The sequence below is a fragment of the Sebastes umbrosus genome, chromosome 21 (assembly GCF_015220745.1).
Source record: "Sebastes umbrosus isolate fSebUmb1 chromosome 21, fSebUmb1.pri, whole genome shotgun sequence".
Lineage (NCBI taxonomy): Eukaryota > Metazoa > Chordata > Actinopteri > Perciformes > Sebastidae > Sebastes > Sebastes umbrosus.
The window spans coordinates 6,849,591-6,873,821 of NC_051289.1; the positions used below are offsets into that span (position 1 = coordinate 6,849,591).

The window sequence follows — 24,231 nt, forward strand, 5'->3', positions numbered from 1 at the left end:
GTTCACTGACTCTGCTCTAACAGAGTGTCACCCGCAGCCGAGGACGAGACGCTCCTCTATAAACACCGCACTTCTCATCGACGCTCTGCTGCGAGAGCACAAAGAGCCAGTGACAGATTGTCATAAGCGACTAAGGCGGAGTGAGAAAAGGGCTGCTGGGGCCTGCTCCAGAGGTTTGTGAATTGCTAATGTGGAACATATGAAGCCTGTGCCGGGGCTGTGACTGCCAGATTTCATTATGCCACCTCTCTCCCCGCTCATGATCTCACTGCTCAGGCACGCTCGTCTGCAGCGGGGCCCGCAGTTACACCATAACTCTGCAACACTTCGCAGAGCGTGCAAAAGATGCTCCAGACTTTGTCTGTTTGCGTGTTTGCGAGGGCATGTGTGCGCAACTTATGTCGCTCCTTTCTGGGAGTGAATACAAGAACATGTACATGACTTTACTGTGCAAAAAAAACAAGGCGTATTTTGTTACTGGTGTTATTTACCTACTCCTGGAGATGTCACCTTGAGAAACTCGTAGAAGTGGTCTCCAACTACTTTACCTAATGACCCCTTAAAACTAAAACTAACACCAGCACAGTTTGCATATGACCATGACATGTCCATGAAAACTATTTAATATTTCACAAAAAAGCAAATACTCAGATTTATCTTGGCGCTCGCAACCCCATGCTGGGACTCACTTATATACAGCATAGCTAGAGTTGATTTAAAGCTACTGTGAGGAACTTTTAACTGGTTATGAAACAGCCCCAGTTGAATACTGGTGCCTCTATTTGACCTACATAAGCAAACGAGACCATCAGCGAGAAGGTTGCCTATTTCTATATATTCTTAGTGCTTGTCATCGGTGCTGCTCAGTCCGCGTGAAATCAGACGAAATCATGCAGGTTCACCAGAAACTCCTTCGGCTCAGACTTCAGCAGGGCCTTTGGCAGCGATCAGCCTGTCGCGGACAGACCCAGATCCGGCTTCGCTGGAGGAAAGGGAGGCACGGGAGAACCAGAACCAGGACTGTGCGGGGCAGACTGTCAGACCCATGAGAGGTTTTCTAAAGGGACTCTGGTGCTCGGAATCAATACAGCTTTTTTCCACAGGGAACGCAAAAACCAACACAAAATGAAAGTTATACTCAGTAGCTTTAAAGCATTTAGCATTGCATTTTCCCCTAAAACATCAACTGTTGGCATCAAGTTTTGATATCAGTTGTGGAGAATCAATCAATTCATCGTCATAAAATCAAATCAAATGAATTACACTTTAATAAAAATAACTCTTTTAATGTGCAACATTTCAGCTTGAGGGCATCTGAGGGATTTTTTCTTTTAGTAAACACAGATGTTAAATTTGAAATTTAGATGTGACAGATTAGCTAACAAGCGTGACTATGAGTATTTAGCATGTGCTTGTACTTCGCTCCAACTATCTGGCTGGCAATAGAAAAGAGATAGAGAAGTCCCATGCAGACTATCAGTAGAAGCTGTTTGGACGTCGGCTCTCTTGTGAGGCTGAATTCTCCCTCTGATCAATCCCTTCACACCCCGTCCTCTCATCATGTTTGCTTACACTGAGACCTCAAGCTGTTTGGACATGTAAATAACACTTTCGGAGACTGTTTAGCTAAGCTCAATGGGAGTTGCTGTTGACTTTTGGAGCGCTTTGCTTTAATTACGGGGTCCCAGATTGTTTCAGGTCTAATGGCCTAATTACCGCTGTATAAATTAGCCTAATGTTCTTGCTGTGCAGAGCTTTCTCTACTGTATGCGATGCTCGGGCGCCAGAACAGAGAGAGCTTTTTATTCAGCAAAGAGCAATAGTAAGAAGGAGGGAGAAGAAAGCAAGCAGAGAGGTTAAATAACAGAAGAATGTTAAGTGTTGCCGTGCCAATCTCTCTGCCATTCATCATATACGCAAGGCTGGCAGATCACACTCTGCCCTTCCTCTGTAAATCAATAGATCTTTTTTTCTCTCTTCCGCTGTGCTCTCCTCTGTTTTTGCTTTCTCTGTCTCTCTTGCTCAACTGCTCTCACACCCTTTAACACAAACAGTCTCTCCGTGGGTAAATGTAATTAACATGATGGAAAAGAAAAACAGAAGTGATTTTTTTTTTTTTTTTTTTAAACGTCAGCTAAGCACGATAAACAGGCTATACATTCCAACGCTACTGGCTGTCAGAGGTAATTTGTTTGTCTAGACTGAACAAGTCAGTCAGTGCCCATGTTTTCTCTTCACGGTCCTACAAGTCTATGCATATTTGCACTGGGACTTAATGTTCAAGCAGGTTATCTCTTTGTGCCAATATTTACAAACCACTACGCTCAAACAGTGCAGCATGAAACAGTTCCCTGCCAGACTTTATCTAAGGGAGAAAGCCATAGTCTGTTTGGCTAGTCCGAATCAGAGTTAAATTGATACTTTTAGTTAGTTTTCTGTTTAGTCTGGTTCGGTTTCACAGTGCACAAATTAAAACGGACCAAATTAAAAAAAAAAATTTGCTGAGGGGCATGTACTAAAGAGCGAATATATCTTTTCATCTCGAGAGCTGCCACTTCTATGCGGGGAATTGCGGACTGATGTCAACGTTTTTTCACTTTGACTCTGTACTCGACTCGACTGCACACAAATCCCTTTTCCTCCAGTTCATGACTTTATAAACATCACTGTTTTTGTGGACTTTATTTAGCATATTCTGTGTGTTTTCTACAAACTTCGGACTGCAGAAGTCCATGTCCGTCCTCTCCCACTCATGTTAACCTGTCGTTTACCTGTGTCCATCTCAACAAATGTCCACGCAGGCAGCCTGCATTTTGGTACGCTTGGAAAAGGCCGTCCGGTTGTTCTGGTCCGCACCAGAGTACGATTAATGTGTTCACAACTGCCCAAACCAACCACACCAGAGTTGGATTAAAGTGGACTAAATGTTGGCTCGTGAAAGCACCCAAAAGGTTCAATTGGTACAGATGTAAAATATGTATCCATTTGCAGGACATTTATCTGAAATAATAAACCCTGATTTCAGCAACCAGGATGATGAAGATCAAGACGTAGGCTGTGCTCCAAGTATCCTGCTCTTCTACCCGCTCCCTTCTCCATAAGTCCCACAAATATCTTAATGGTGCTCCAGCATCTGCAAGACATTTACCAAGCCGAGTCAATCTTAACAAATTGCACGCCGGCACGCGGACCCTTGCCTTGCTACAGAGTGGAGCTAAGCACGCACACTGCTCTTCCAGGGGCCCCCAGCACCATCCAACCTCGTGTTTTTTCTTCCCTTCATCGCCTCCCTTCCTCCCCTGTATCCCAGTGTGGATCAGGGAGTGAAGGTTATTTCACGAGGCCTCTGCGGAGCGCCAATCCATCTCCTACATTTGGTGAATTTCTCCAGATTGGGATAAGCTGGGGAGCAGAACAAAGCGCTGTGCGTTGGCCCTCCTCTCCCCCCCACCCCTCGCTCCAGCACCCTCTCTACCCTTACCCCACCCTCCAGCCTCCTCTCCCCCACCCAGCTGGGGAGAGATTTACACAGCAGTTTAGTAGCTGAAACACTGCGCTACACCTCTTTCCCTCTCTTTATCTCTCACATCTGTCTATCTCCTCCTCTCCAAACAATGATACCTCTCAGAGAGAAGGGAGTTGATTTAAACCTCAGGTTAACTCACCAGGACTTTGCTACATTTATTTTGCCCCTGTGTGATTTATTCTACTCAAATACAAGGCCGCTTTACGGTTTGATCTTCCTTGAGATCTTTATTTAGGAATTGGGGTCAAAGGAAAAAATGAAAAGTGTTTTTTTAAAGACTCCTTTAAATGCCTGTATCTTAAATGTATGATAAATTATTCTGATTTACTGCGACATCTATACGTGAGCCAAGGTCATATCAGTGGCAGTGTTCATGATTGCCACAGCTGTATCGGTCTACCCTGTATCAGACTGACCCTCTATAGCCCTGTGCCACAGCTGCCCTATGCAGGTGACACTAAAACTGCATGTGGCTGTGTGATAGTGACTGTGAGGCTAATACACCTGCATTATAATAACACACCGGGCTGGACGCTGCTTGGGGAAACTGGACAGCTTCTCAATTTTTGAATCACGCAGAGAGGCCACTGAGCAAAGCCGGACATTTTAATGTAATTTTGTTTACAAAAATTGCATGTAGCCATTGTTTTTCATTTTGTGTGCTGAATATCAACTTGCAGAGACTTTAATCTTGGTTAAAAGTGATAATCCATCACTGTGATTGTTTTCACTAGGGCTGTGTATTGGCAAGAATCTGGTGATATGCATCATGATACAGGGGTAACGATTAAATATATATTGCAATATATTGCAATACTGTTAGCAAGGTGATATATTACGACTTTTTCTAGTCTAATTTTAGGAAATCTCATAGTATAAAGACACTACACCATATGTATAAAATCTGAGAACGAAAAGGTCACTATATGAAATGGCTACTATACTACTACGCGTGGAAAATGCCAGCTATATCACTTTTTCCAACGTGCTTGGTAGGGTGCGCCTGCCGTTACTAAGCTACCAAAACCTGCGTGCTGCGATGACAATGATGATGAAGTTGCGGTAATTTAGCAGGAAGCCTCACTGACTAAACGAAACACAATAAAAACAAAGATAAATGGATTTCCAGCACCGTAAATCCATCACAATAGCTTTACACTAAATTTCTCTGTGTCAATTTGGTTGACCTTTCAACCGGATGTTGTGACGTCCTCGGTCAGAAAGGGTGAGATGGTAAAGCTCTGGGTAGCCCTGCAATAAAATGATTAACTTCTCCTCCATATATTTACTGTAGACTGATATATACGGAAGAAAGAAAAGATATCTGCCGGCTGTGATTGGTTGTTCCTGGTCACATGACATGCGGTACGCACTGCAGCGTTCTAAAAGTTGGACTATTTTTATCTCGGGGCGCAGCGTTTGAGTGTGCCTTTCACGTGTTTAGATTGACAACAATGGATTAGAGCGCGCAAAAGACACGGCATGTGTACGGCCCCTCACTCTAGCTTTAAAACTGAGCCCGCTACAACCTCCAAAAAATAAAAAAATGTATGTTTAATTTAAAGAGAATCAATACAGTATCGCAAAACATAATATCGTGATACTCGCGTATCAATATTTTCTTACACCCCTATTTGTCACTATTGTTTTTATGTCAGAATTGTGTATTATCACAGAGCAATGTGGTTAAAAGAAGCGGCCAGTTTTAAAATTCTCCTCAGTGGTGCATTCAAGGGCATCCAAGATTTCAGGGTGAACGGCCCAAAAAGCCACGCATTAATTCATTACATTGCAGCAAAACTTCAGTTGCGGTTTGAGAATCTCAATCTCGGAAAAAAATCTTTGAGTTCATGACACTGTTGAGTTCATAACTGGCAACAAAATGTTCTCAAGCAGGTTGTAAGTCTCTGCAAGCTGATTTTCATATGTGTTCAAATTAGTGGAAACCAGTGTCTGGTGGCCTGGACGGTGGGAAATCAATCTAAGAGCATATTGTAACCTTTGGAAAATGGCATTCAAAACCACCGGTGCAGACTTTTAATATATTTTACATTCATATGATATTTCCCGTCTACTGTAAGGCTATTCCTCCATTTTCCACCAAACCCATACAGACATTAGACAAAGTCTGCACAGGCCTCCAGAGGTACGTGGCCATTATTTGGGCTAATGGAGGAAACTGTGTGTCACAGAGCAAAGACAAAGCCCGGTGTCACAGCAATCAGACAAATGGCTGCTGGGCTCTGCAGGGCCAGACTGGGGTCGATGCTTCTGGACCAATTAGGTCTTGTGAGTGCAACAACAGCTGGAACTCTCTGATTCTCTCCCTCTTTTCCATTCTCGGTGCTCTTTGCATTGCTGTCACCTTAGCCTCTCTTTCACCCTCTCTCTCACTCTTGCATCGTCTTCCTAATTCTTTCAGTTAATCCTGCTCTCCGTCTGTCTATTGCTTTTTCTTTGCCTCTCTCATTATTCAAAGCGCATCCTCCTGATCTCTCCCCTTGCCCTCCTCACAGCATCCCAAAACAAGGACAAAGTTGTAATCCATTTACTGCACCCCTGTCAACAGATTCCACCCAAATAATCCTAAAAGACTTACAAGCAGGCCTAGGTACTATCAAGGGAAGGGGAGTAAAGAAGAGGCAGAATGCACAGGGGACGGCAAGAGAGAGCCGAAGAGAAAGAGGGAAGAGAGAGGAGAACATACAAGGGGAGTGGAGGAGTGAGGCAACTTGTGTCACAGTGATTTGAGTCTTTGTCACGCAGGTGGCGCCCAGGGGTTCCCTCAGCCTGGGCAGAGAGACAAACTGGGGCCCATGTAAACCTTAAAGAGGATTAACCCTGCCGGAGCGCTTTAATGAGACCTGAAAGTGCCGGGCACCGGAGAGCCCCACTGATTGAGCCGCGCTCTAGTCGGCTCCCAACGGTCCGCCGGCCCAGTGGCCCAGCAGCGCTGCTGCAGCCCCGTGGCCTACAGCTGCCCGCTCACACTGAGCCACATCAAAGCGGCCTGTCTGGGAGAACCCCGAGACGGGAGGAAGAAGGGGAGGCGGGTGGGCATGAGGGAGGTGGAGAGAGTGAGCGAAGGAGGAGGAGGGAGATGAGGGTGCCTGGATGGAGGAATCCCTTATCTCCTCCTGAGAGGATGCTGCTCTGTGGTGCGAGATTGTCTGGAGCTGCCACCTGTCCCAGGCATCTTTAAAGGCAACACTAAAGCCTGTGATGGGCCTGACCTCCTTGAGCTCCCATTCTTTTATGTCTCTCTTCATTTTCTGCTTTGTTACACCCCCTCCTCCTTCTTCTCTGCTCTCTCTGGCTCTCCTCTCTTCTTCTTACCCCTCCGTCTCACTTATACCCTCAGACTCAGCCCTTCCTCTCTCTCTTTTCTCCAGTGATATCTCACATTTCACCAGGCTGCTAGAAACATTTTAATTACACTGTGTTCATCAGCCTCCTCTCCGTGTAGAACAATATATACTTGCGACCCTCCAGAGACGAGAGCAAGATACGGGTTGTTGGCTGAAGGGATAAGGGCGCTTATCTTTGCCACTATGTGAGAGGAATGCAAATACAAAAAGGAGCGATGAGATTTGGATACACGGGAAGCAAACATGAAGAAAGGCATGAAATAACTCTCGTAGCACACAGAGGTGATTATCCTGCTAAAGACTACAGAAGCTGAAGAGAAGGCCCCGTGAGCATTTAGTCTTGTTGTTTTTAGAGTATAGTGCTAAATGTTTTTGTTGCCAGTGGTGTTTGCTGCAGTTGATTCTCCTTTTGGATGGACAAGATGCAGCAAATCTTCATTTTAAGCCTTCGCAACATCAGCAAAGTGCTATTGTTCCTGCTCGCCTCTGTGACTTGACTGATTAACCAATCTCATTTGAAAGGAAGTAAAACACACAGACAGATGTTGTGACGATGATACCAAGAAATGCTGAGTGTTCTTCTTTGAACATCTTAAGTTTTTCTGGAAATTCTTCTTAATTCTTCTTAGCCCCTTCACATTTAATCTTGTCATTGTTAATAAGAACTGCCATTATTCGGAGATGTTCCGTTCGCACGCATCAGCTTTGTGGTAAGAGCACCACATGACCTTAAGATGGTATGAAAGTGTGTTCTTGCGGCACTTCAAACTCTGCTTAACCCCCTTAAATCATCATGCGCTACAAAGGGGGCACATGCATGTGAGAATATGGCCTATGTTACAGCATGAGATGCCTCTAATAAGCTGTATAAAAGGGGATCATCTGATTATCCCTGGTGCGCTGGACCAAGGGGCCACAGCAGAGCGCAGGCCCATGTTGTTCTTTCTTGATGAAAGGAGGTGGGTGGAAGGAATCCCTCTCCATTGCCTGCAGTGTGCCCCAGGCTTCTCTGTGCCGGCACACCGCTGGGGGACTACATCGTGCCACCACGCTCAAAAAGCCAATATTGAAACAATCACAAAGACAAACACTTACCCTTGAAACAGGCACGTGTCTTCTCACCCCAGGCTCTCCTCTGTACTCCCCAGTTCTTTTGGGGGGGAGGATGTTTGAACCTGAATCCCAGCCAGTACTTGTCATGTTTAAACCAACAAGAGGCAAGAAAGTTTGTTCTTCCAGTGCAATTTCAGGAGAGTAGCTGTTGTAACTTTTTTTCTCCACCTACAAACACACTGCTCTCTTTGCCGCTCTGGCTCTTTCAAGACATATGGAAAGGTCCCTTGTAGTCCATATGAACTGAGAGACCGAGCACTGTAATTAACTGTGGAGAGCAGAGAGGCCATTGTTGTGCGGATCACGTTCAGTTTGGTGACAGCTAGCTCATTCAGTTCAGTGGTCAGCTGCATTTTGATATTGAGGCAGACAGACTGACGCCGGGGCAGCGGCTGGCGTGCCACGGCCCAGTAGACCTGAGATCAGCCCGGCGCAGCAGTTTAGAGTTTAACCCCTGTGACTGGACACCCACCACCCCCCCACCACCACCACATCATAAAACCCCGGGACGGGTTTTGCACCATGGCTCAGTGTTCCTGCTATGCTTTCCCAGAACACAGGGCCAGTATGATCCAGGTAGCAGTCAACCTTTGGCCAGGCTCAGAGAGCTGGGTTACTGCGATACATGTGGAGGAATCCTTCAGCCAAGAGATCCATACCTCCACTGCCTGTAGCTTAGCAGGCATGGTTTCTGAGATCAGTCAAGGACAGCAAGGCTTTGGAGTGGGGATTAGACCCTGGCAGCAAGATCTGGGCTAGATTTTTTAAGGAGCTAACCCAGACTATTGGGCTGATGGGCAGCCATCACAGCCTGGAGACACATTTAATGTGTCGCATCTACTATCAATAACCTACTGTATCACAGATACAGTACAGCCACAAAACTTATGTCACTTCCGTGCCAATATACTTAAGCATTGTCTCTAAAACTTGGCAAATTTAGTTTCCTCCAGTTTGTTTCGCTAAACATTCTCAGAGCAGTTTTAACATTTGCAAGAAAGCCATTGAAAAGGATGCTGCTTTAAGTCCCTCCGTGGATGTGTTTAGTCTGACAAAGAAGGGCAAGTGTTTAAGAAAGAGACACTTTAAAGAAGAAGATCCCCTCGGAGGAAGCAGAGATGCTCCGCCAGCAAGTGGGCTCACTGTTGCTGCAGGACCACTGACCGGCTAATCAGCGCACAATGTAAACAGATGTCGGCGCCGCACATCCCATTCACACTTCTACACAATTAAGATCTTAAAAAAAAAGACTTCTCCCTCATTAATCCTCATCTCAATCCTTTCTTCTTATCCCACAGCAAAGCCCCATGTATTAGTGTTGTGGTAAGAAGGATGTGTGGACTCTTATCCAGTGTTTGCCCGAGAAAAGCGGCTAAGACTCAGGCATCACCACAATTAGCTAATGCTAACAATAGGGGCGATGTTTCCTTAGTGCCTCTTCCTTTCTGCACTGAAGTGGGTGTAAAAGCCAGAGTAAACACAGTCTTAGGCCACGGACGCAAGAGGAGTGGGAGATCACAAGTCCGGGTGAATAGCAGAGATTTACCAGAGCGCAGGCCCCTGAAGATAAACCCCCCTTTTGCTCTCTTCTTGTTGTTCGCCTCCCACGCCTCCCAGAGCTTCGCCGCCACGTTAACGACCCAGCAACCAGGTGTGGGGAGGCTGCAGGTGCCGTCGCATTTAGGCACATTAAGCACTGACACACACCAGCGCTAAGAGTAATCGGATTTACCTGGCTGTCTGCTGCGTGGCGTGGCACACTATGCAAGCACAGCACAAAGGCTTAGGGCCCCCTCTCCATCACAAACACACACACACAAGCGCACACCTGGGATGAATTTAGGAGGTGACAAAGCCCTCATAGAGAGGGACTACCGCTGGTGGAGTAAGGCCTATGTGTGTATGTGTGTGTGTGCTAACATGTGTATGGAACCAGAAACCAGAACAGGAGCCGGTGGCTTTTTACACCTTGTGGCGCAGGAGTGGCGACAGACGCTACAGGCTTCTGGTTCAAAGCAGCTGAGGGGGGGAGGGGAAGCGGAGGGTTTTAGGGGAACCCTTTGGTTCTGCTGACCCTCAGACCGCTGGAGCTCATGGGGATTGAGCTCTGGTACTGGGTTCAATCAGACAGAATGGGACCGCCGCCTTTAGGGACACCCCATGTCCTCAACACCTGGGGCCAGGAGGAGGTGTTTTACACAGCAACGCTCTCATCTCAGATCACAAGTCTTCCTGAGCAGAGTCGGGATCAGAGAATCAACATCAATGAAAAACACTAGAAGCTTTTCAGACTTTGTGTTTTTTAAAGTCAAAATCTGTGTTATTTTCAGTCTTTGTTGGTGGTATTACTCCTTATAGCAAATCAGAAACTTTTTTGTGCAATTCTTATATATCTACAAACACGAGGGCTGCAGCTAACCATTATCTTCATTATTGATTATTCTGACACCATTTTTTTCAATTGATTAATCACTTTGTCTAGAAAATGGTAGAAAATGATAAAAAAGAAAATCCCAGAGCCAAAAGTAACGTCTTCAAATCGCTTGTTTTGTGTGACCAATAGTTGAAAACCTTAAGATATCCAATTCACAATGATAGAGAAGAGAGATATTATATATTAAGAAGCTGCAACTTGCAAATGTTTGGCATTGATGCATTAAATCAAAATTATTGCAGATAAGTTGATCAATAGAGCTGCTAAAATTAATCTAATCAAGTAGTTGTCAACTGTTAAATTAATCGCCAACTCTTTTGGTAATCGATTATCTGTTTGAGTAATTTTTTAGGAAGAAAATTCTCTAATTTCAGTTTCTTAAATGTGAATATTTTCTTGTTTCTTTACTCCTCTATGACAGTAAACTGAATATCTTTGAGTTGTGGACAAAACAAGACATTTGAGGACGTCATCTTGAGCTTTTGGTAACACTGATCAAGATTTTCATCATTTTTTGACATTTTATAGACCAAACAATTAATAAATTAATCGTGAAAATAATCGTTATTTGCAGTCCTATTGATTAACATTTTTATTTTTGCACTAACACTAAAGATTTTTTATATTAAAATGTGGAAGAAGCAGTGCAGAAGGAGGATCAAATCTATGTTCATCATGCCTGCAGCTTCCCAGCAAGCATCGCTGTGCTCTACTCCACTCCGTCTCGTATGATTGCAAGTCTTCCAGCCTCTTGAGCCCCAATGCACAAAGAAAGCCTCTTGAAGCTCTACGGCCCTTTTGACTCTTCCTGCTGCTTTTGAACTCTCCATTTCAGACTGTGACTTTTCCACATGACCCCAAGCCCCACAGTGACCCCCCTCTCTCCCCACTCCTACCCCAAGGCTTCAGTGGTCTGGAACCTCCAGAGCTCCTTCACACATACCCACACACATACATGAAATGAGAAGTGGCAGTGTTGCTGAGTTAGGTCAGGATGTAATGGGCAGTAATGTTCTGCCCTCGAGGGCCCTGTCCACAGCACTGGGTTTTGAGTAACCTTTCCCTTAAAGAGGCACCTTAGTGACTCCCGGGCACCCAAGCACGAGGGAGCAGCAGCTAATGAAGTGGCTGAATAAATAGAGTTACAGTATACGGTTGGGGTCCACTGGACTTTTCATTACTGCCACTGGATTAAAATCGCTCTGTCCCACTCTGTCTGCCCCAATTCAGAGCCAATTTAACCAAACTAAACAAGCTATCACATCAAATCCTTGTCTGCAGGCTAAGTCCTGGCTACAGTGGCCGCTGAATTAACCTCCTAATCAGCCTCTTACTCCCCAATCATCTATCTCCTGTTCTCTCTTTCCACATACACACACAGCTTCGCTTTCATCTAACTCCTACTGTCTATCTCACCTTTTTTTTCAAATTATCTTCAGTATCTCACTCAAGCCACAGCTCTCCCTTCACCTCAATCTCTCAGGCTTCATCTCCATTAGTCTCTCTCTCTTTCTCTCTCTCTCTCTCTCTCTCGCCGTCTTTCTCTCACACAGTCTCTGAGTCCCAGAGAGAGAGAGAGTAGGGGGTGGTGAGGTTTGACGCGGCGCTGCTTTGGGGCTTTGAAGTGTGTGTTGATGAGGGAAAGCAGAGTACTGTGTTCAGACAGGCCCCTAATGAGGGAATTAAGAAGCTACGCTGGCCGTTCCCCATACTAACTTCCCAGGCACAAAACAAGACAAGTGTGCGTGCATGTGTTCACAAAGGTGTGTGTGTGTGTGTAGAGCGCAAAAGGGAGGCTAATCTGTCAGATTTAATCAAGCATCTGGTAGTCCTGCCTCTCACCTACAGTAAAGAGACAAACTTGGCCTCAGCGCTCGGGGTGATACAAACATGTCCTTGAGCTTTCTTTACTTCACAAAATCTACTTTAATCATCAATACCAACTGTTTTCTGGGTAGTGGACTTACGGTAGTGTGGGTCTAGGTAGCCGTTGCGGGGGTCCATAGCGAAGAGAGTGCCTCGGTACGGCAGGGCATGCTCAGTCAGGTGGGGAAGGGAACCATGCAGCTCCTTCTTGAGTAGGGAGGGGCGTTCTTCTGTGGAGGTGGAGGGCTCCTCGCTTACGCTCCTGTCGGGGCCGCCGGGCCTCGGGGCCTGGGAGCTGATGGCATTGCGCCTCTCGCGGTGGTAAGGCGTTCCTGAACTCTCGTCCTCTGCAAAGATAGAAAGAGAGGAGGGGGGATGTTAAAACAATGAGCTGCAGATTTATTATGACCAGACAGAGGAGTAAAAGTTGGGAGCAGATGTGAGAATCTCTCTCCCTCCCTTGGTTGTGTCTCACACACATACAGTTGAACACACGCATGTTTTGAACACACATGGTGAGGAAGTCAGCTCACGTAGAGGGCGCGGGCGAATGGAGGAGCTGGAGATCAGCTTTGAACACCTAAAACCTACCGGGCATTACGGGTGTAAATCTGCCTGGGTTCGACTTCCACGGCGCCAGATGTGGGAGTTCAGAGGCAGGCGGTGTTTGAGCAAAATGGACACCATGGATGAAAAAATCCCAACCTCTTCCTTTCGCACAGTTTCCCTTAAATCTGCTCTTAAATTCAGCTCTGTCTGTTCTTTTTTTTTTTTTTTAAAGAAATGGATTCCCATGGAGGAGGCAACGCAGGCTTTCTGTCTGCATTCCAAGCTGCCCATTAACCAGCGTCATGGGTTGTATCAACTCCACCCTCCTTCGTTCTCTTGTTTTCTCCTTCTCCCCTCAGTTCTCAAACTAAATCGGTCTTACTCTGACGGCAAAATTAGGAGGAGTGGGGTCTCTGGAGAAAGCTTCCTGGCATGCTGGGTAAAGAGGATAGATGTGGAGTTCAAGGGCTGATCTCCACCAGAAAGACATGACCCTTGACCCGACCTCTGAACTGACATGTATAAGAGTCCGCTAGCCTCCTGACCTGGTATTAGTCTTTTCTGTAGTACGATACTATATATAGAATAACTCAGAAACTGGCATAGCAGTTCACACTGATGAAGGCTATAAATGCTTAAAAATGTTTTGTGCTCTTCAGTGAGATCATTTGCAGAGTGAGACGCTTTACTTGTTGCCGTCAAATCAACCGATCCCGACAGTCAGGGGCCGGCTACATGGACTTCGTTTAGGACTAGTCTTGGTCTTAGACTGGTCTTGGATTGTCAGGTTAGACTAGTCTCATTAAGCCTGTCTGTTGCATACTGACTTAATTCAAGGTAGGAAAGTTAGCCACCTCTCCTCCTGGCAAAGCCTGAGGTGAGAGCTTTGTTGCTATGGCAACTGTTAGAAGGTCAATTAGCTAATTATTTCAACTGTTTATCCATTACTTTTAGCTCACTTTTAGCTAATTGTCTCAACTGTTTCTCTATTACTTGTAGTAACGTTAACTTTTAGCTGACTATTTCAACTGTTTATCGGTAACTTTTTACCTTTTCTTCATCTTTAACGGTTCTAACAACCGTTGGACTTATGCTGTTAGCTAAAAGTCTTTAACGTTACTCACCAGTGCGATGCGAAACAACTATGCACACCCGGTGCTAATTATCGGCGTTGACGTGTTCTATTTTCATCAATGAGGCCCAAAGAGTTTCCTCCTAAACACGGCCGTGTCCAGTCCACACAAGAAAAACCTTTCCAGACAGAGAATGTCTAAGCGGCTAACGTTATCCTAAACCAGGGGTCTGCAACCTGCGGCTCCGGAGCCACATGAGGCTCTTCAGCTCCTCTCCAGTGGCTCCATGTGGATTTATAAAAATGGAAATGAATAACAGTTTTTTGTTTATATTTTCATTTTTATTTATCATTGTTGTAGGTCTATGGTACGATGGTACGACGGAGTATTAGGGCCATATTGATGATAATAAAAAAAATCGGAGATTTCGAGAATAAAGTCAGAAGTTTAAGAGAAAAAAAGTCGTAATTCATAATATTAGTATATACATGTAGAGTAGTATAGTAGTAGTAATTTTACAAGTTATTTCATTTTTTTCTCGTAAAGTTGTGACTTTATTCCCGTTATATTACGACTTTTTTTCTCGTAAAGTTATGACTTTAATATTATGACTTTTTTCTCGTAAAGTTGTGACTTCATTCTCGAAATCTCTGATTTTTTTTCCTCAATGTGGCCCCTACCTCACTGCAAATGTTTTGCGGCTCCAGACAGATTTTATTTTTTGCCTGAAATGGCTCTTTTGATAGTAAAGCCGACCCCTGCCCCACACGAATGTTCCGCAGGGGTGTGCAAGTATTCATAAGAACCAACAAAATCATTTTTTATTAATTTCCATGTTTTATTTCACCCATAATGCATTGCGTGACAGGCTATGTAGGTAAATCTCACATTAGTCATTCATAGGGATTTTTATGCAACAGGTACATTTAAGTGTCTATAGCAAGTCTAAAGTTATATGTAAGACTAATAATAATAATAATAATATATATTAGATTTATATAGCGCTTTTTAGTGATCTCAAAGATTAGGTCTATTTTTATGCAACTGGCCCCTGGTCTAGTATTTATTCAGGCCCTGACTACTTTATGAGCTGCTGCTGCTGTGAATGGTCTCCATGTTAAGCCCTTGTTTATATGCGATTATGATTTCACCACTGAGGGTGTTGGTCATCAGTTTCCTCCAATGCTCTTTCCTGCATCAATGTGAGAACCTGGCAAAATGCCGTTGTGCCGGCGCCCAGAGGTTCTGCAGTATTAGCAGCCATAGCGGTACAAGGCTCCCCCACTACGCACTGCAACCCAACAGCATCCAACTGCCAATTAAGAACAGAGGAGAGGGCCAGATTAAAGAGCACCACCTTAAGCACTGAAGAGGGCCGCCATAATGCTGTGGCACTTCACAGAAGAAGAGAAGCGATCAGAAAGGGGGAGGTTAAGAGAGAGAGAGAGAGAATGAGATCGAGAGAGGCGAAGAAGAGAGAGCAGGAGGAGCAACCCACGGGTCCCTCTTTTATTCCCCTCACTCTCCCACATCCATTACCGGCGTTCGGGCCAGCCGCGCCTCAGCGCAGCACTGGCAGCAGATTCCAGGATTCTTAACGCGGAACTGACAGCCAGAGAGGCAAGCCACTCTCATCCGCAGGAAATGACAGTGTCAGTTATGATATAAGTATTTAATCCTATACGGCGCAGCCAGTGATCTTATTAAGGGAATAATGGCACTTATACGGTTAAAGCTGGATTAATAGGTCTGCTCTTGCAAAAGCGCAATATTAACATAAAGGGATTTCAGAATTGGGTTCATCTCCTGACATGGATTGGAAGAAGTGGAAACTGTAAACTATGCTGGGAGCAAGCACTGCTAAGGGGAGAGCTTGTAGCTGCGTGTAGCTTCCACTGCTTCCACATCCAGAAGATCTAGCATTACGTCTGGGAAAATAAAAACGGTGTCCATATTTATGAGCTCTTTTTCTTACTTTCATACAGATATTTGATGTTTTATAAATAGATTTATCACTGGGGTGTTAGATAGTGTAGCAGTTAGGAGGCCACAAGGCACTAAAACTGGCCTAAAACATCTTCTGCCAAACTTAAAAACTTAAAACTACTCGACTGCTTACTTTAGAAAACACTATGCAGTCTTATTCTTACTCCCTTTCCTTCTTGTTCTTTCTTTCTTCTCCTTCTCCAGTGACCCCCAATGCTATTTAGATATGTCTCGCTCCCCTGAGGGAGGTCAAGCGACTAATAGTTCAATCACAGCGGTGTCACAGGCCCACCATCCCCCTCCAGTCACCACAGAGGGGGTTCATCATTCTACCATATACCACCTTAAGGGGCTTCATTACTTCAGTTCATAGCACCTTAAATGGTTAAACAAACACTCAGCAGCGCAAGGGTCAATTGACTCCTCGGACCGGTGGAAAGGAACCAGAAATCTCTGGTAAGGTTTCTCTTCTCTACCTTGAAACTTTTTGTATCCTTACAACATGTCGAAAGATGTCAAAAAATGAGCTAATGAAGACAGACGCAGGCAAACACATGCAACTTTGAAAAGTTCAACCACGCAACTCCTCTCTAACTCTGACCATCAGCCCAACAGACCCTTTCCCCTTTTCCCTCCCTCATCTTTCATTCCTCTTTTATTTTCTCCTCTTTTCCCATGGTTGCCGCATCCAGTCCTCCACCAGTTTGCAGGTCTATTCAGCCCAATACAAAAGCAGCAGGCCGGTCCTCTGTGGACCAGAGGAAAAGCATGCCTCTCAAAAAAAAAAAAAAAAAAAAAACAGAAAAAAATCCCGCTCTCTCTCTATGGTGATTGAATTTCTTAACATCTTTTCAAAAAGCGCTTAAATGCCTGGAGGCGAGAGGAAGAAACAAGCTAATGGTGGATGGGGAGCACTGAACAAATTTCAGAGCCCTTTCCTGCTCGCGTTTGAGGTTGAAAGCAGGCTCCTGCCTTTCAAGTTTCAAAGTCCTCCTTCCTCCCGCAGTGTCACTGAAGGATTTGAAAAGAAGGTAATTGTGCTCACTGCCGTCCTGATCAGAGCACACGCCCCAGCTCTAGTATTTCAGGAGCTTTCTCTGCCACTATTATGGTACCTGGTGCTCCATTCCTGCATTCTTCCTCCCTTACTCCTCTTTCTCCTCTCCCTCTCTACAAATGCACTCTCTCTTGCTCTTCCTCACTTGCTTTCTATCCTCCTTTCACCCCCAGCAAGCCACTCATTAAATCCTAAAGCCCAGGTTTCTCCTTTTTTTCCCCTTGTCTGGGGTCTCTATTGTAAAACTCTGGTGCGAATACCTTCAGAGAAAAACCCCTATGCATGGCCTTTAATATGGCGGCATAAAAGAGAGCGTGGACGCAATGACAAAATGAAATCTTAAAAGAGATAATGAGATATGGAGTGGGGCCAATTCCTCTAAGAGTTGGGCTCCGGGACAAGGGGTGGGGGCTAAAGTTAAGGGTGCCCAGACCATTCAAAGAAATGAAAAGTGAAACAAAACCCTTGGCTTGTTGTTTTTGAAGGTATTTTTGAAGAGGTTAAAAACAAGGATTGCTGTTCCTCTGGATGCCAAGCTGTCCTTGACTCTCAAGCATCTGAGTTGCCCTCCGGCCTGCACTCAGTCAGTCTCTAAAGCTGGGACATGCATGTTTCAGGGGTGTACAAAGGGCCATTGCAGCCCTCTTCCCCCTGTTACCGCCTTTCCTAAAAGCCCAAACATCAGAGGAGGTGTTGTTGTACCTCTGAGCCAAAGCCAGACATATGCTGTGTTCCACCTTCGAACTTCTCAAAGCACCGTTGTCAGTGGCACAAACAGGTTTTTGGCTGGGGAGCACATGGAGAGCGAACAAGGAGGAGTGGAGGATATACAGTGAAATCACAAAACACTTCTTCAAAGCTCCTCTCCTCCTGTGCAATAATCTCTTGCTCCCTTTTTTTTTTCTTTCTCTTGCAAATCAACTCCCGGGAAAGACTCAAGACTCCCCAATTAACAATGAGAGGGGGAAGAAAAATTCCAGCAGCTGGCTAGAGTTTAATAAGAGCACCTCTCCAAGCGGCTTAGGCTTATGTACCTGATTCACCGGCCCTGGCATTGGCGCTATAGACAGAGGGAATCATTCACGATTAGCGCGGGCTGAAAGACGAGGGAGAGAGAAAACTCAAACCCAACACAACAAGAGCACGGGGGATTACCGCGATTGTGTGAGGTATTTTTCTGATCAACTTCTTGGGGCTCGGTGCCACGAGGAGCTGGGTGCCTTCCCCAATACAGAGTTCAGGCCTGCATTACGTGAAGGTTACCAAGTCCTAATGGAGCTCGCCGAAAAAAGGGTGACATTCGAGAAACTCCTTGACAAACAAATCTTCTAAATGTCAGCAGGCAGATTCAGGTCATTAGCCTGATATCTGTGGGCAGGGTAGTTAGCAATCCACAGAGCTCTGGAGAACTTCAGCACACATAAAGTTCACTCCCTTTAACTTTGCGCTCATGTTTGATTCTGTCTCTGCAGAGTGAATCCGTAGTGGTACATTATTTAACCATCGGCGTGTGACTGATGTTTGGACGAATTGCAGAGAGAGGCATGGGCAGGTCAGGATGTTCCCTCTCCTGGTTAGCAGTCTATTGTCAGCAGCTGATTTCCCACACAGCGCCGGCGAATGCCCTCTTCAATATTCATCTAGGCAAATTTCGACGACTCCCACATCTCAATTTGGCTCTCAGCAGCCCCACGCCCCAGCCCCCTGCTCCGTAGCCCCGCGGTACCAGCCTGTTCTCTCCGCCGCCAGGGGTCTGTTGGGACGCACCCAGCGCTCAGCATCTCGCCATCCCAGCCTCCAGGCCCCGGGGCTGGGGAGGGGCAAATCAAAGCCTGCTTGGCGCCTTCCTTCTTCCCCGCGCTCACCTCAAATCAGCCTCACAGCGGGGTTGTATCGTGCCAAGCCTCCGCCTGCCCCTAGCTACCCCTCATTCACCCATTAGGGGCACAGGCCCACCATAGAGCAGCCCGAAACCCCACTACCGTTTCATCAGGGCCACATTGTGAGGGAGCAATGAGCTGAAAGCCCTGACTCTAAAATGCACACTGATGCGTTTTTGACCGTGGATAGTTATGGCTTTTAAGGTTTTTTCACTCAAAGGGCACCTTGGCCTGCATTCTTTGAGGAATCAAACACCAAGAGATGCATTTGATCAGGGCTTCAAAGCAAAAAAATGCCATTTAGCGCTCTGATTGGCTTATAGACTGTATTAGCTTCAGCCAGCTATGATCAGCCATAACCTGTTAGTTATTACTGTCCTCTGCAACAATATAAAATGATTGTGCGCGAGGGCAGCCGAGGGCAGAACTATGTCCGTTTTGGGATAGTGGGTCTTTTTAGGGTGAATCTGGGCCCAATGCCCACCAGACCAGAGCGGGCCAGCTTTCCACTGGGCCTCAGCATTGGAATCCCACTTCTGACACCAGAGTGATCCGGACCAAGTCTGTGGCACTCAGATTAGGAGCGGCTCGCCAAGAGAAATGGATATCCAGCCAAAGCAAAGAAACACAGAGCCAACAGTTTGGATAAAATAGAAAAAATAATACAGTAATTTCAAGCACATCAAATACGATCCAGAACGCCACTGTGGATGTCTCCCACCTTACCGTGTAGAGTCACAAAGTTCACTTTCAATAGCTCAAACTTCATGTCCATGTTGTTCTCTTATGTAAACAATGTGTGTAAAAAAATTCCCACATTGTGGTGTTTGAGTGCATAACTGTGCACGGCGTTGAGGCATTAGGATCGTTAGCCTGCTCTTACTAGGAGCTGGATAATTAGACACTTCAAAGGCACCTGCCCGCCGTCCCAGAAGGGGCAGGAATCACAGCGCCCCGCCCCGTTTAAAAGCATGTTAACTCCTATCTGAGGCTAGCAGGCTAATTTAACTCTTGACATTTGATATCTAAGGAATGAGAGGGATCAGCCATTTAGCTGGAACAGGATTACCCCCCCGCACACCAGCCCTCCACCTCCTCCTCCTCCTCTTCCTCTCCCTCCCCTTCAACCCCAAAACCCCCTCTCCCAGTCGGGCCGGATTCATTAATTTTCCTGCTGCTAAGCACTTTATCAATGACTGGTGAACGTCTAAGTCCAGAGTGGACTCTCTCTCTCTCTCTCTCTCTCTCTCTCTTCTGTGGTGATTAGGCCTGTGGATGTTCAGATCTGTCTGTCTAATTCTGTTGCTGCTCATCTATTCTCGCACCTGCTATGCAGCTCACTAAAAGAACAACACTTATTAGACTACGGCCACACTAAGCAGGCTAACTTTGAAAATGCTGTTTAAGTGTGAAAGCCAGAATAACGGCCTCAGTCCACACTAAAATGCCAGAACCAGAGGTCTCCAACCTTTTTTTCTTCTGAGAGCTAATTTGACAAAATGAAAGTGTCCGAGAGCTACACATAGCACCAAGTTGTACATTGCCAAGAGCAGACGTAATTTATGGCTCTTTAATAACGTTTCAGTCATCGCCTCTATTACAATTCAGCCACAGGCGAAGGGCTTTTTGTGTTTCGTTAGGGTGTGCGCCTCTAAACAAAGTCTCTGTTGCTGCATTGGCCTTCTTCATCAGTTCGGTAAAGAGAGACTGTTGTCTTTAGGGCGTTGTTTTCAGCTCCTTTACCTTCTTTGCTGCTACCAACCGGAAAGTCCTATGAAAAGTTGCTGTGGACTTTGGTGAAGTGGCGCTCAACGCTACATCTTTTATCGACTGACCCGCTTGCACCGCAAATGAGACACACATATTTGTCATTCGCATTTGTGAAAAAAAACTCATGAAAATAATATATTATTTGCCTCTTATTGGCCTGGCTATTTTCTGTGGTCATTGTCATTAATGTTCAAATTATATGTGCCATTTTTTGTCATATGACTTGTCTGTGTTGTATTTACATTATGTTTTTACTCTGTACACATGACATCTATTGCACATCTCTCTTCCTGAGGTTTCTTCCATTTTTTTCCCTGTTAGAGTTTTGAGTTTTTCCTCATCCGATGAGAGGGTCGACTGTAAAGGACAGAGGTTATTGTATCCTGTGCAGATTGTAAATTGCTAATCTGTGATTTTGGGCTATAATAAAAAATAAATAAAATCAACTTGACTTGACTCGTCAAATCTGATATGCGCTGGCCTGCTAACATCGCCTAATGTTACAGAGTCACTGATGAAATCAAACTTGAAAGCAGCGTAACTCATTTAAGTGACAGCTGATTGGCAATTGGCAATGGTTATTAAATTTCTGTACATATTTGTTTTTAACTTCTAGCGAGCCACACAGAAACGGGTAGCGAGCTACTGGTCGCTACTTGTTGGACACCCCTGGCCTTAAGAGGAAAATGGCTAAAAGTCTTCTTCAACCTATTTCAGTTGGCAAAGAACGACTTTGGTTTGTTGGATTGGCTTCTTAACTTTACTACGACACACTCCCTGACCACGCTCACTTAATCGTTTTCCCTATTCACAATGAAATGCCATTTTCATGCCTTTCAGACACTATTTTCCTAATTTACAGGTGTCACGGAGTGGAACAAAACCTGGAGAAAAAGGTTCAAATTTAGCCAGCTTAGTGTGGATTGGCACAGAATTGTAGGTTATATTACATTCATTGTAAACCTAATAATTTCCAGCAATAGCAGCGCCCCAGCCAAATACATTCAACTACAGTAAGTAACCTTTGACGTATCACAGGTAGAGAGGTGCTGGGAGTAAATTTGCATCCATAACTCTGCATTAGTCTCAGTCTAATGCCTTCTGCTGAATGTCTACATTACAGGTTGAATCAGGGGCTACACATGAGTGTGACGGATCTGGGTTAAATGAACAGCATGCCCGGCCCTTTGATGCTGCAGCTGGTAATGCTTACAGTTTCTAACCCGTCACATTTGGACATAAGGTCTTTTTACCAGAGAGCATGACAATCAGAATTCCAAACTACAAGCCAAACGCCATAAAAATAACACAACTCAACTGACTCCTTCACTCTGCTCCCACAATGAGCGGCTGTTCCTCTGCACACGCATTAAGTCACATAGTGTTAAAATAATATAAAAAACGCTAATTGAATCAACTTTTTGCCTTGACACGTTAATTATCAAAAATAACATTAGTTCATTTTCCACAGGTTTTTTTTCATCGAGACCTAAAAGGTGCCAAATCACCTCACAAAGAACTCTTTATGAACCTTTCAATCAGCGTGTGCCTTCCAACATCCTATCATCATTACGGCTGACAAACTCCCAGACCTGACCCTCACCCGCCCCCAGCGTGTGATATGAATGGGAGTGCCCGGAGCTCAATAAACAGGGTGTAATTCACCCCTCTCCCCCTGAAAATACAGGTGAGACCTGTACCCCTTCATTACAGCGTCTGCAGCAGGCAGCGAAAGCTCTGCAGATTAGAGGATCTGCTATGTTGGCCAAACAGACTTAACCGCTGTCTGCTGGGAAGGGGCTGGAGGTGAGTAGGGGAGAGGAGAAGGCAGCAGGCTTTCTATATGATTACATAAGTGGCTCTGGAGAGCACAACACAGGGTGAAAGTTACAGGTTTAGACGATATGATGGACTCGTGGCTGGAGTCGCAAGTTAGATCATTGAGTCCCTACATGCTCAATGAGTGGACACTAACCGTGTTTCCATTCAAATGTCAAGCGAATTTTAAGCGAAATTTTGAAATGCTGCAAAAAATAAATGCGAATTCGGTATGTCACCTTGGGCTTTGGGAAACACTAATCGACATTTGCCACCAATTTTTTGACATTCAAGAGAACAATTGACAGATTAATCGACAATGAAAATAATCTTTAGTTGCAGCCCTAATTGGGGCATGAAGCATCCAAACCTGGTCTCACGGAAAGGCGTATAAATACCACAACATTACACAGACATTCCACATGTCACGAGTACGCGTTTTAGCCTTTTTGCATGTCATTTGTACGCCGCTTTTCACGTGTCATTTGTACGCCATGCAGACGTCCACAGTTAGGTTTAGGCAAGAAGACCACTTAGTTAGGGTCAGGACAAACGTCATGGTTGGGCTTGAAATAAGTACGGAAACTGAGTAAAACACGTACGGAAAATAACGTGACAAACATCAATAAAAAACACATGACAATCGTCACATGCGTCACTAACGTAACTTCCAAAACAAAACACCGATCAACAACAGCCTCGAACATGGGTCTCCTGTTAAAAGTCCTGTGTTTGTTGGATCCATCCACCTGCCCACCATAAGTCTTTAATACTACGTCACTAACTCTTACCATAGCATTTATACGCAGATGTGTTTACATTGAAATCAGTACAGGATATGTGACGTACAAATGACACGCGAGAATCAAGAACGGCGTATTTATTGCACGCTAAACGCCTTGCGCATTATTGGTGTGTTTATACGCCTTTTCGTGAGCTTAAACTTCTTTTTCCTGCACCACTAATGTGGGGATGAAGCTGGAGGTTACACCTTGTAGAGCCATGTTAACACAGCCAACAAATCTTACCACTTTCAGATCCATTCGTCGTACCAAACAGACTTCTAAGAAACAATGTTGGAATATTTCTAATGGATCAAACGACCATTTATCAGAGAGAATCAAGTTTATATGTTGAGGAACATTTGGGGATAGCGTTAAAGGAAAGCTTTTTATGCAAATTTACAATTGGGGGAAATATGTCTTCATCTATGAACATTTAATAACGATAATGGCACCATGACATTAGAAGTTTTATTTAGTCTACTAAAGTGAAAGTTGCTCCAGTAGCAGCCCATACACGGGACACGTTCCTGTCTGCCCACATATCATGTAGCATCCTAAATCACATAATAACCTTAGTTTTCCTCCTCGTATCTCCTGCTTCAACACTTCTTCCCTTACTACCTACGTCTGCTGCCGTCCCCTCTCTGTAATGAGCTCTCTTCATGTATGACCTCTCCTGTCACTCCCGCAGGTCCAATCCTCCTCTCCCGCTCTCCTCTCGCCTGCCTTCTCTAATCTCTGCATTACTTTGCCATTAATCCCACATTCCACACGAGGATGACCGAGTGCAGCTCAGATGACACATTGCCTTCGTAATCTGGTGTTCGCCTTGGAATGAATCAGTGGGCTGGAAGCAGAGCAGTGTTTAAAATCATCATAGTAAAAAGCTGGATTCACCTGTAGCATGTTCCCTTCCCTCTCCATCCATCTCTCTACATCCCACCTTCTGCATCTAATTCACACTTTCTTCCCGCTAACCTCTTGTTACTCACTCCTGGTTTCCTGA

At 45.1% G+C, this 24,231-nt stretch overlaps 1 protein-coding gene across 2 annotated transcripts in view; it reads right to left on the reverse strand.

Annotated features, from left to right (window-relative positions):
* The window catches only part of gli3 (GLI family zinc finger 3), a 104,251-nt gene that overhangs the window by 51,510 nt on the left and 28,510 nt on the right, over positions 1-24,231 (reverse strand). For both annotated transcript variants that reach the window (XM_037757251.1, XM_037757252.1), the window contains exon 3: positions 12,409-12,654. In XM_037757251.1, the coding sequence (XP_037613179.1) occupies positions 12,409-12,654 (246 nt within the window). The remainder of the gene's footprint in view (positions 1-12,408; positions 12,655-24,231) is intronic.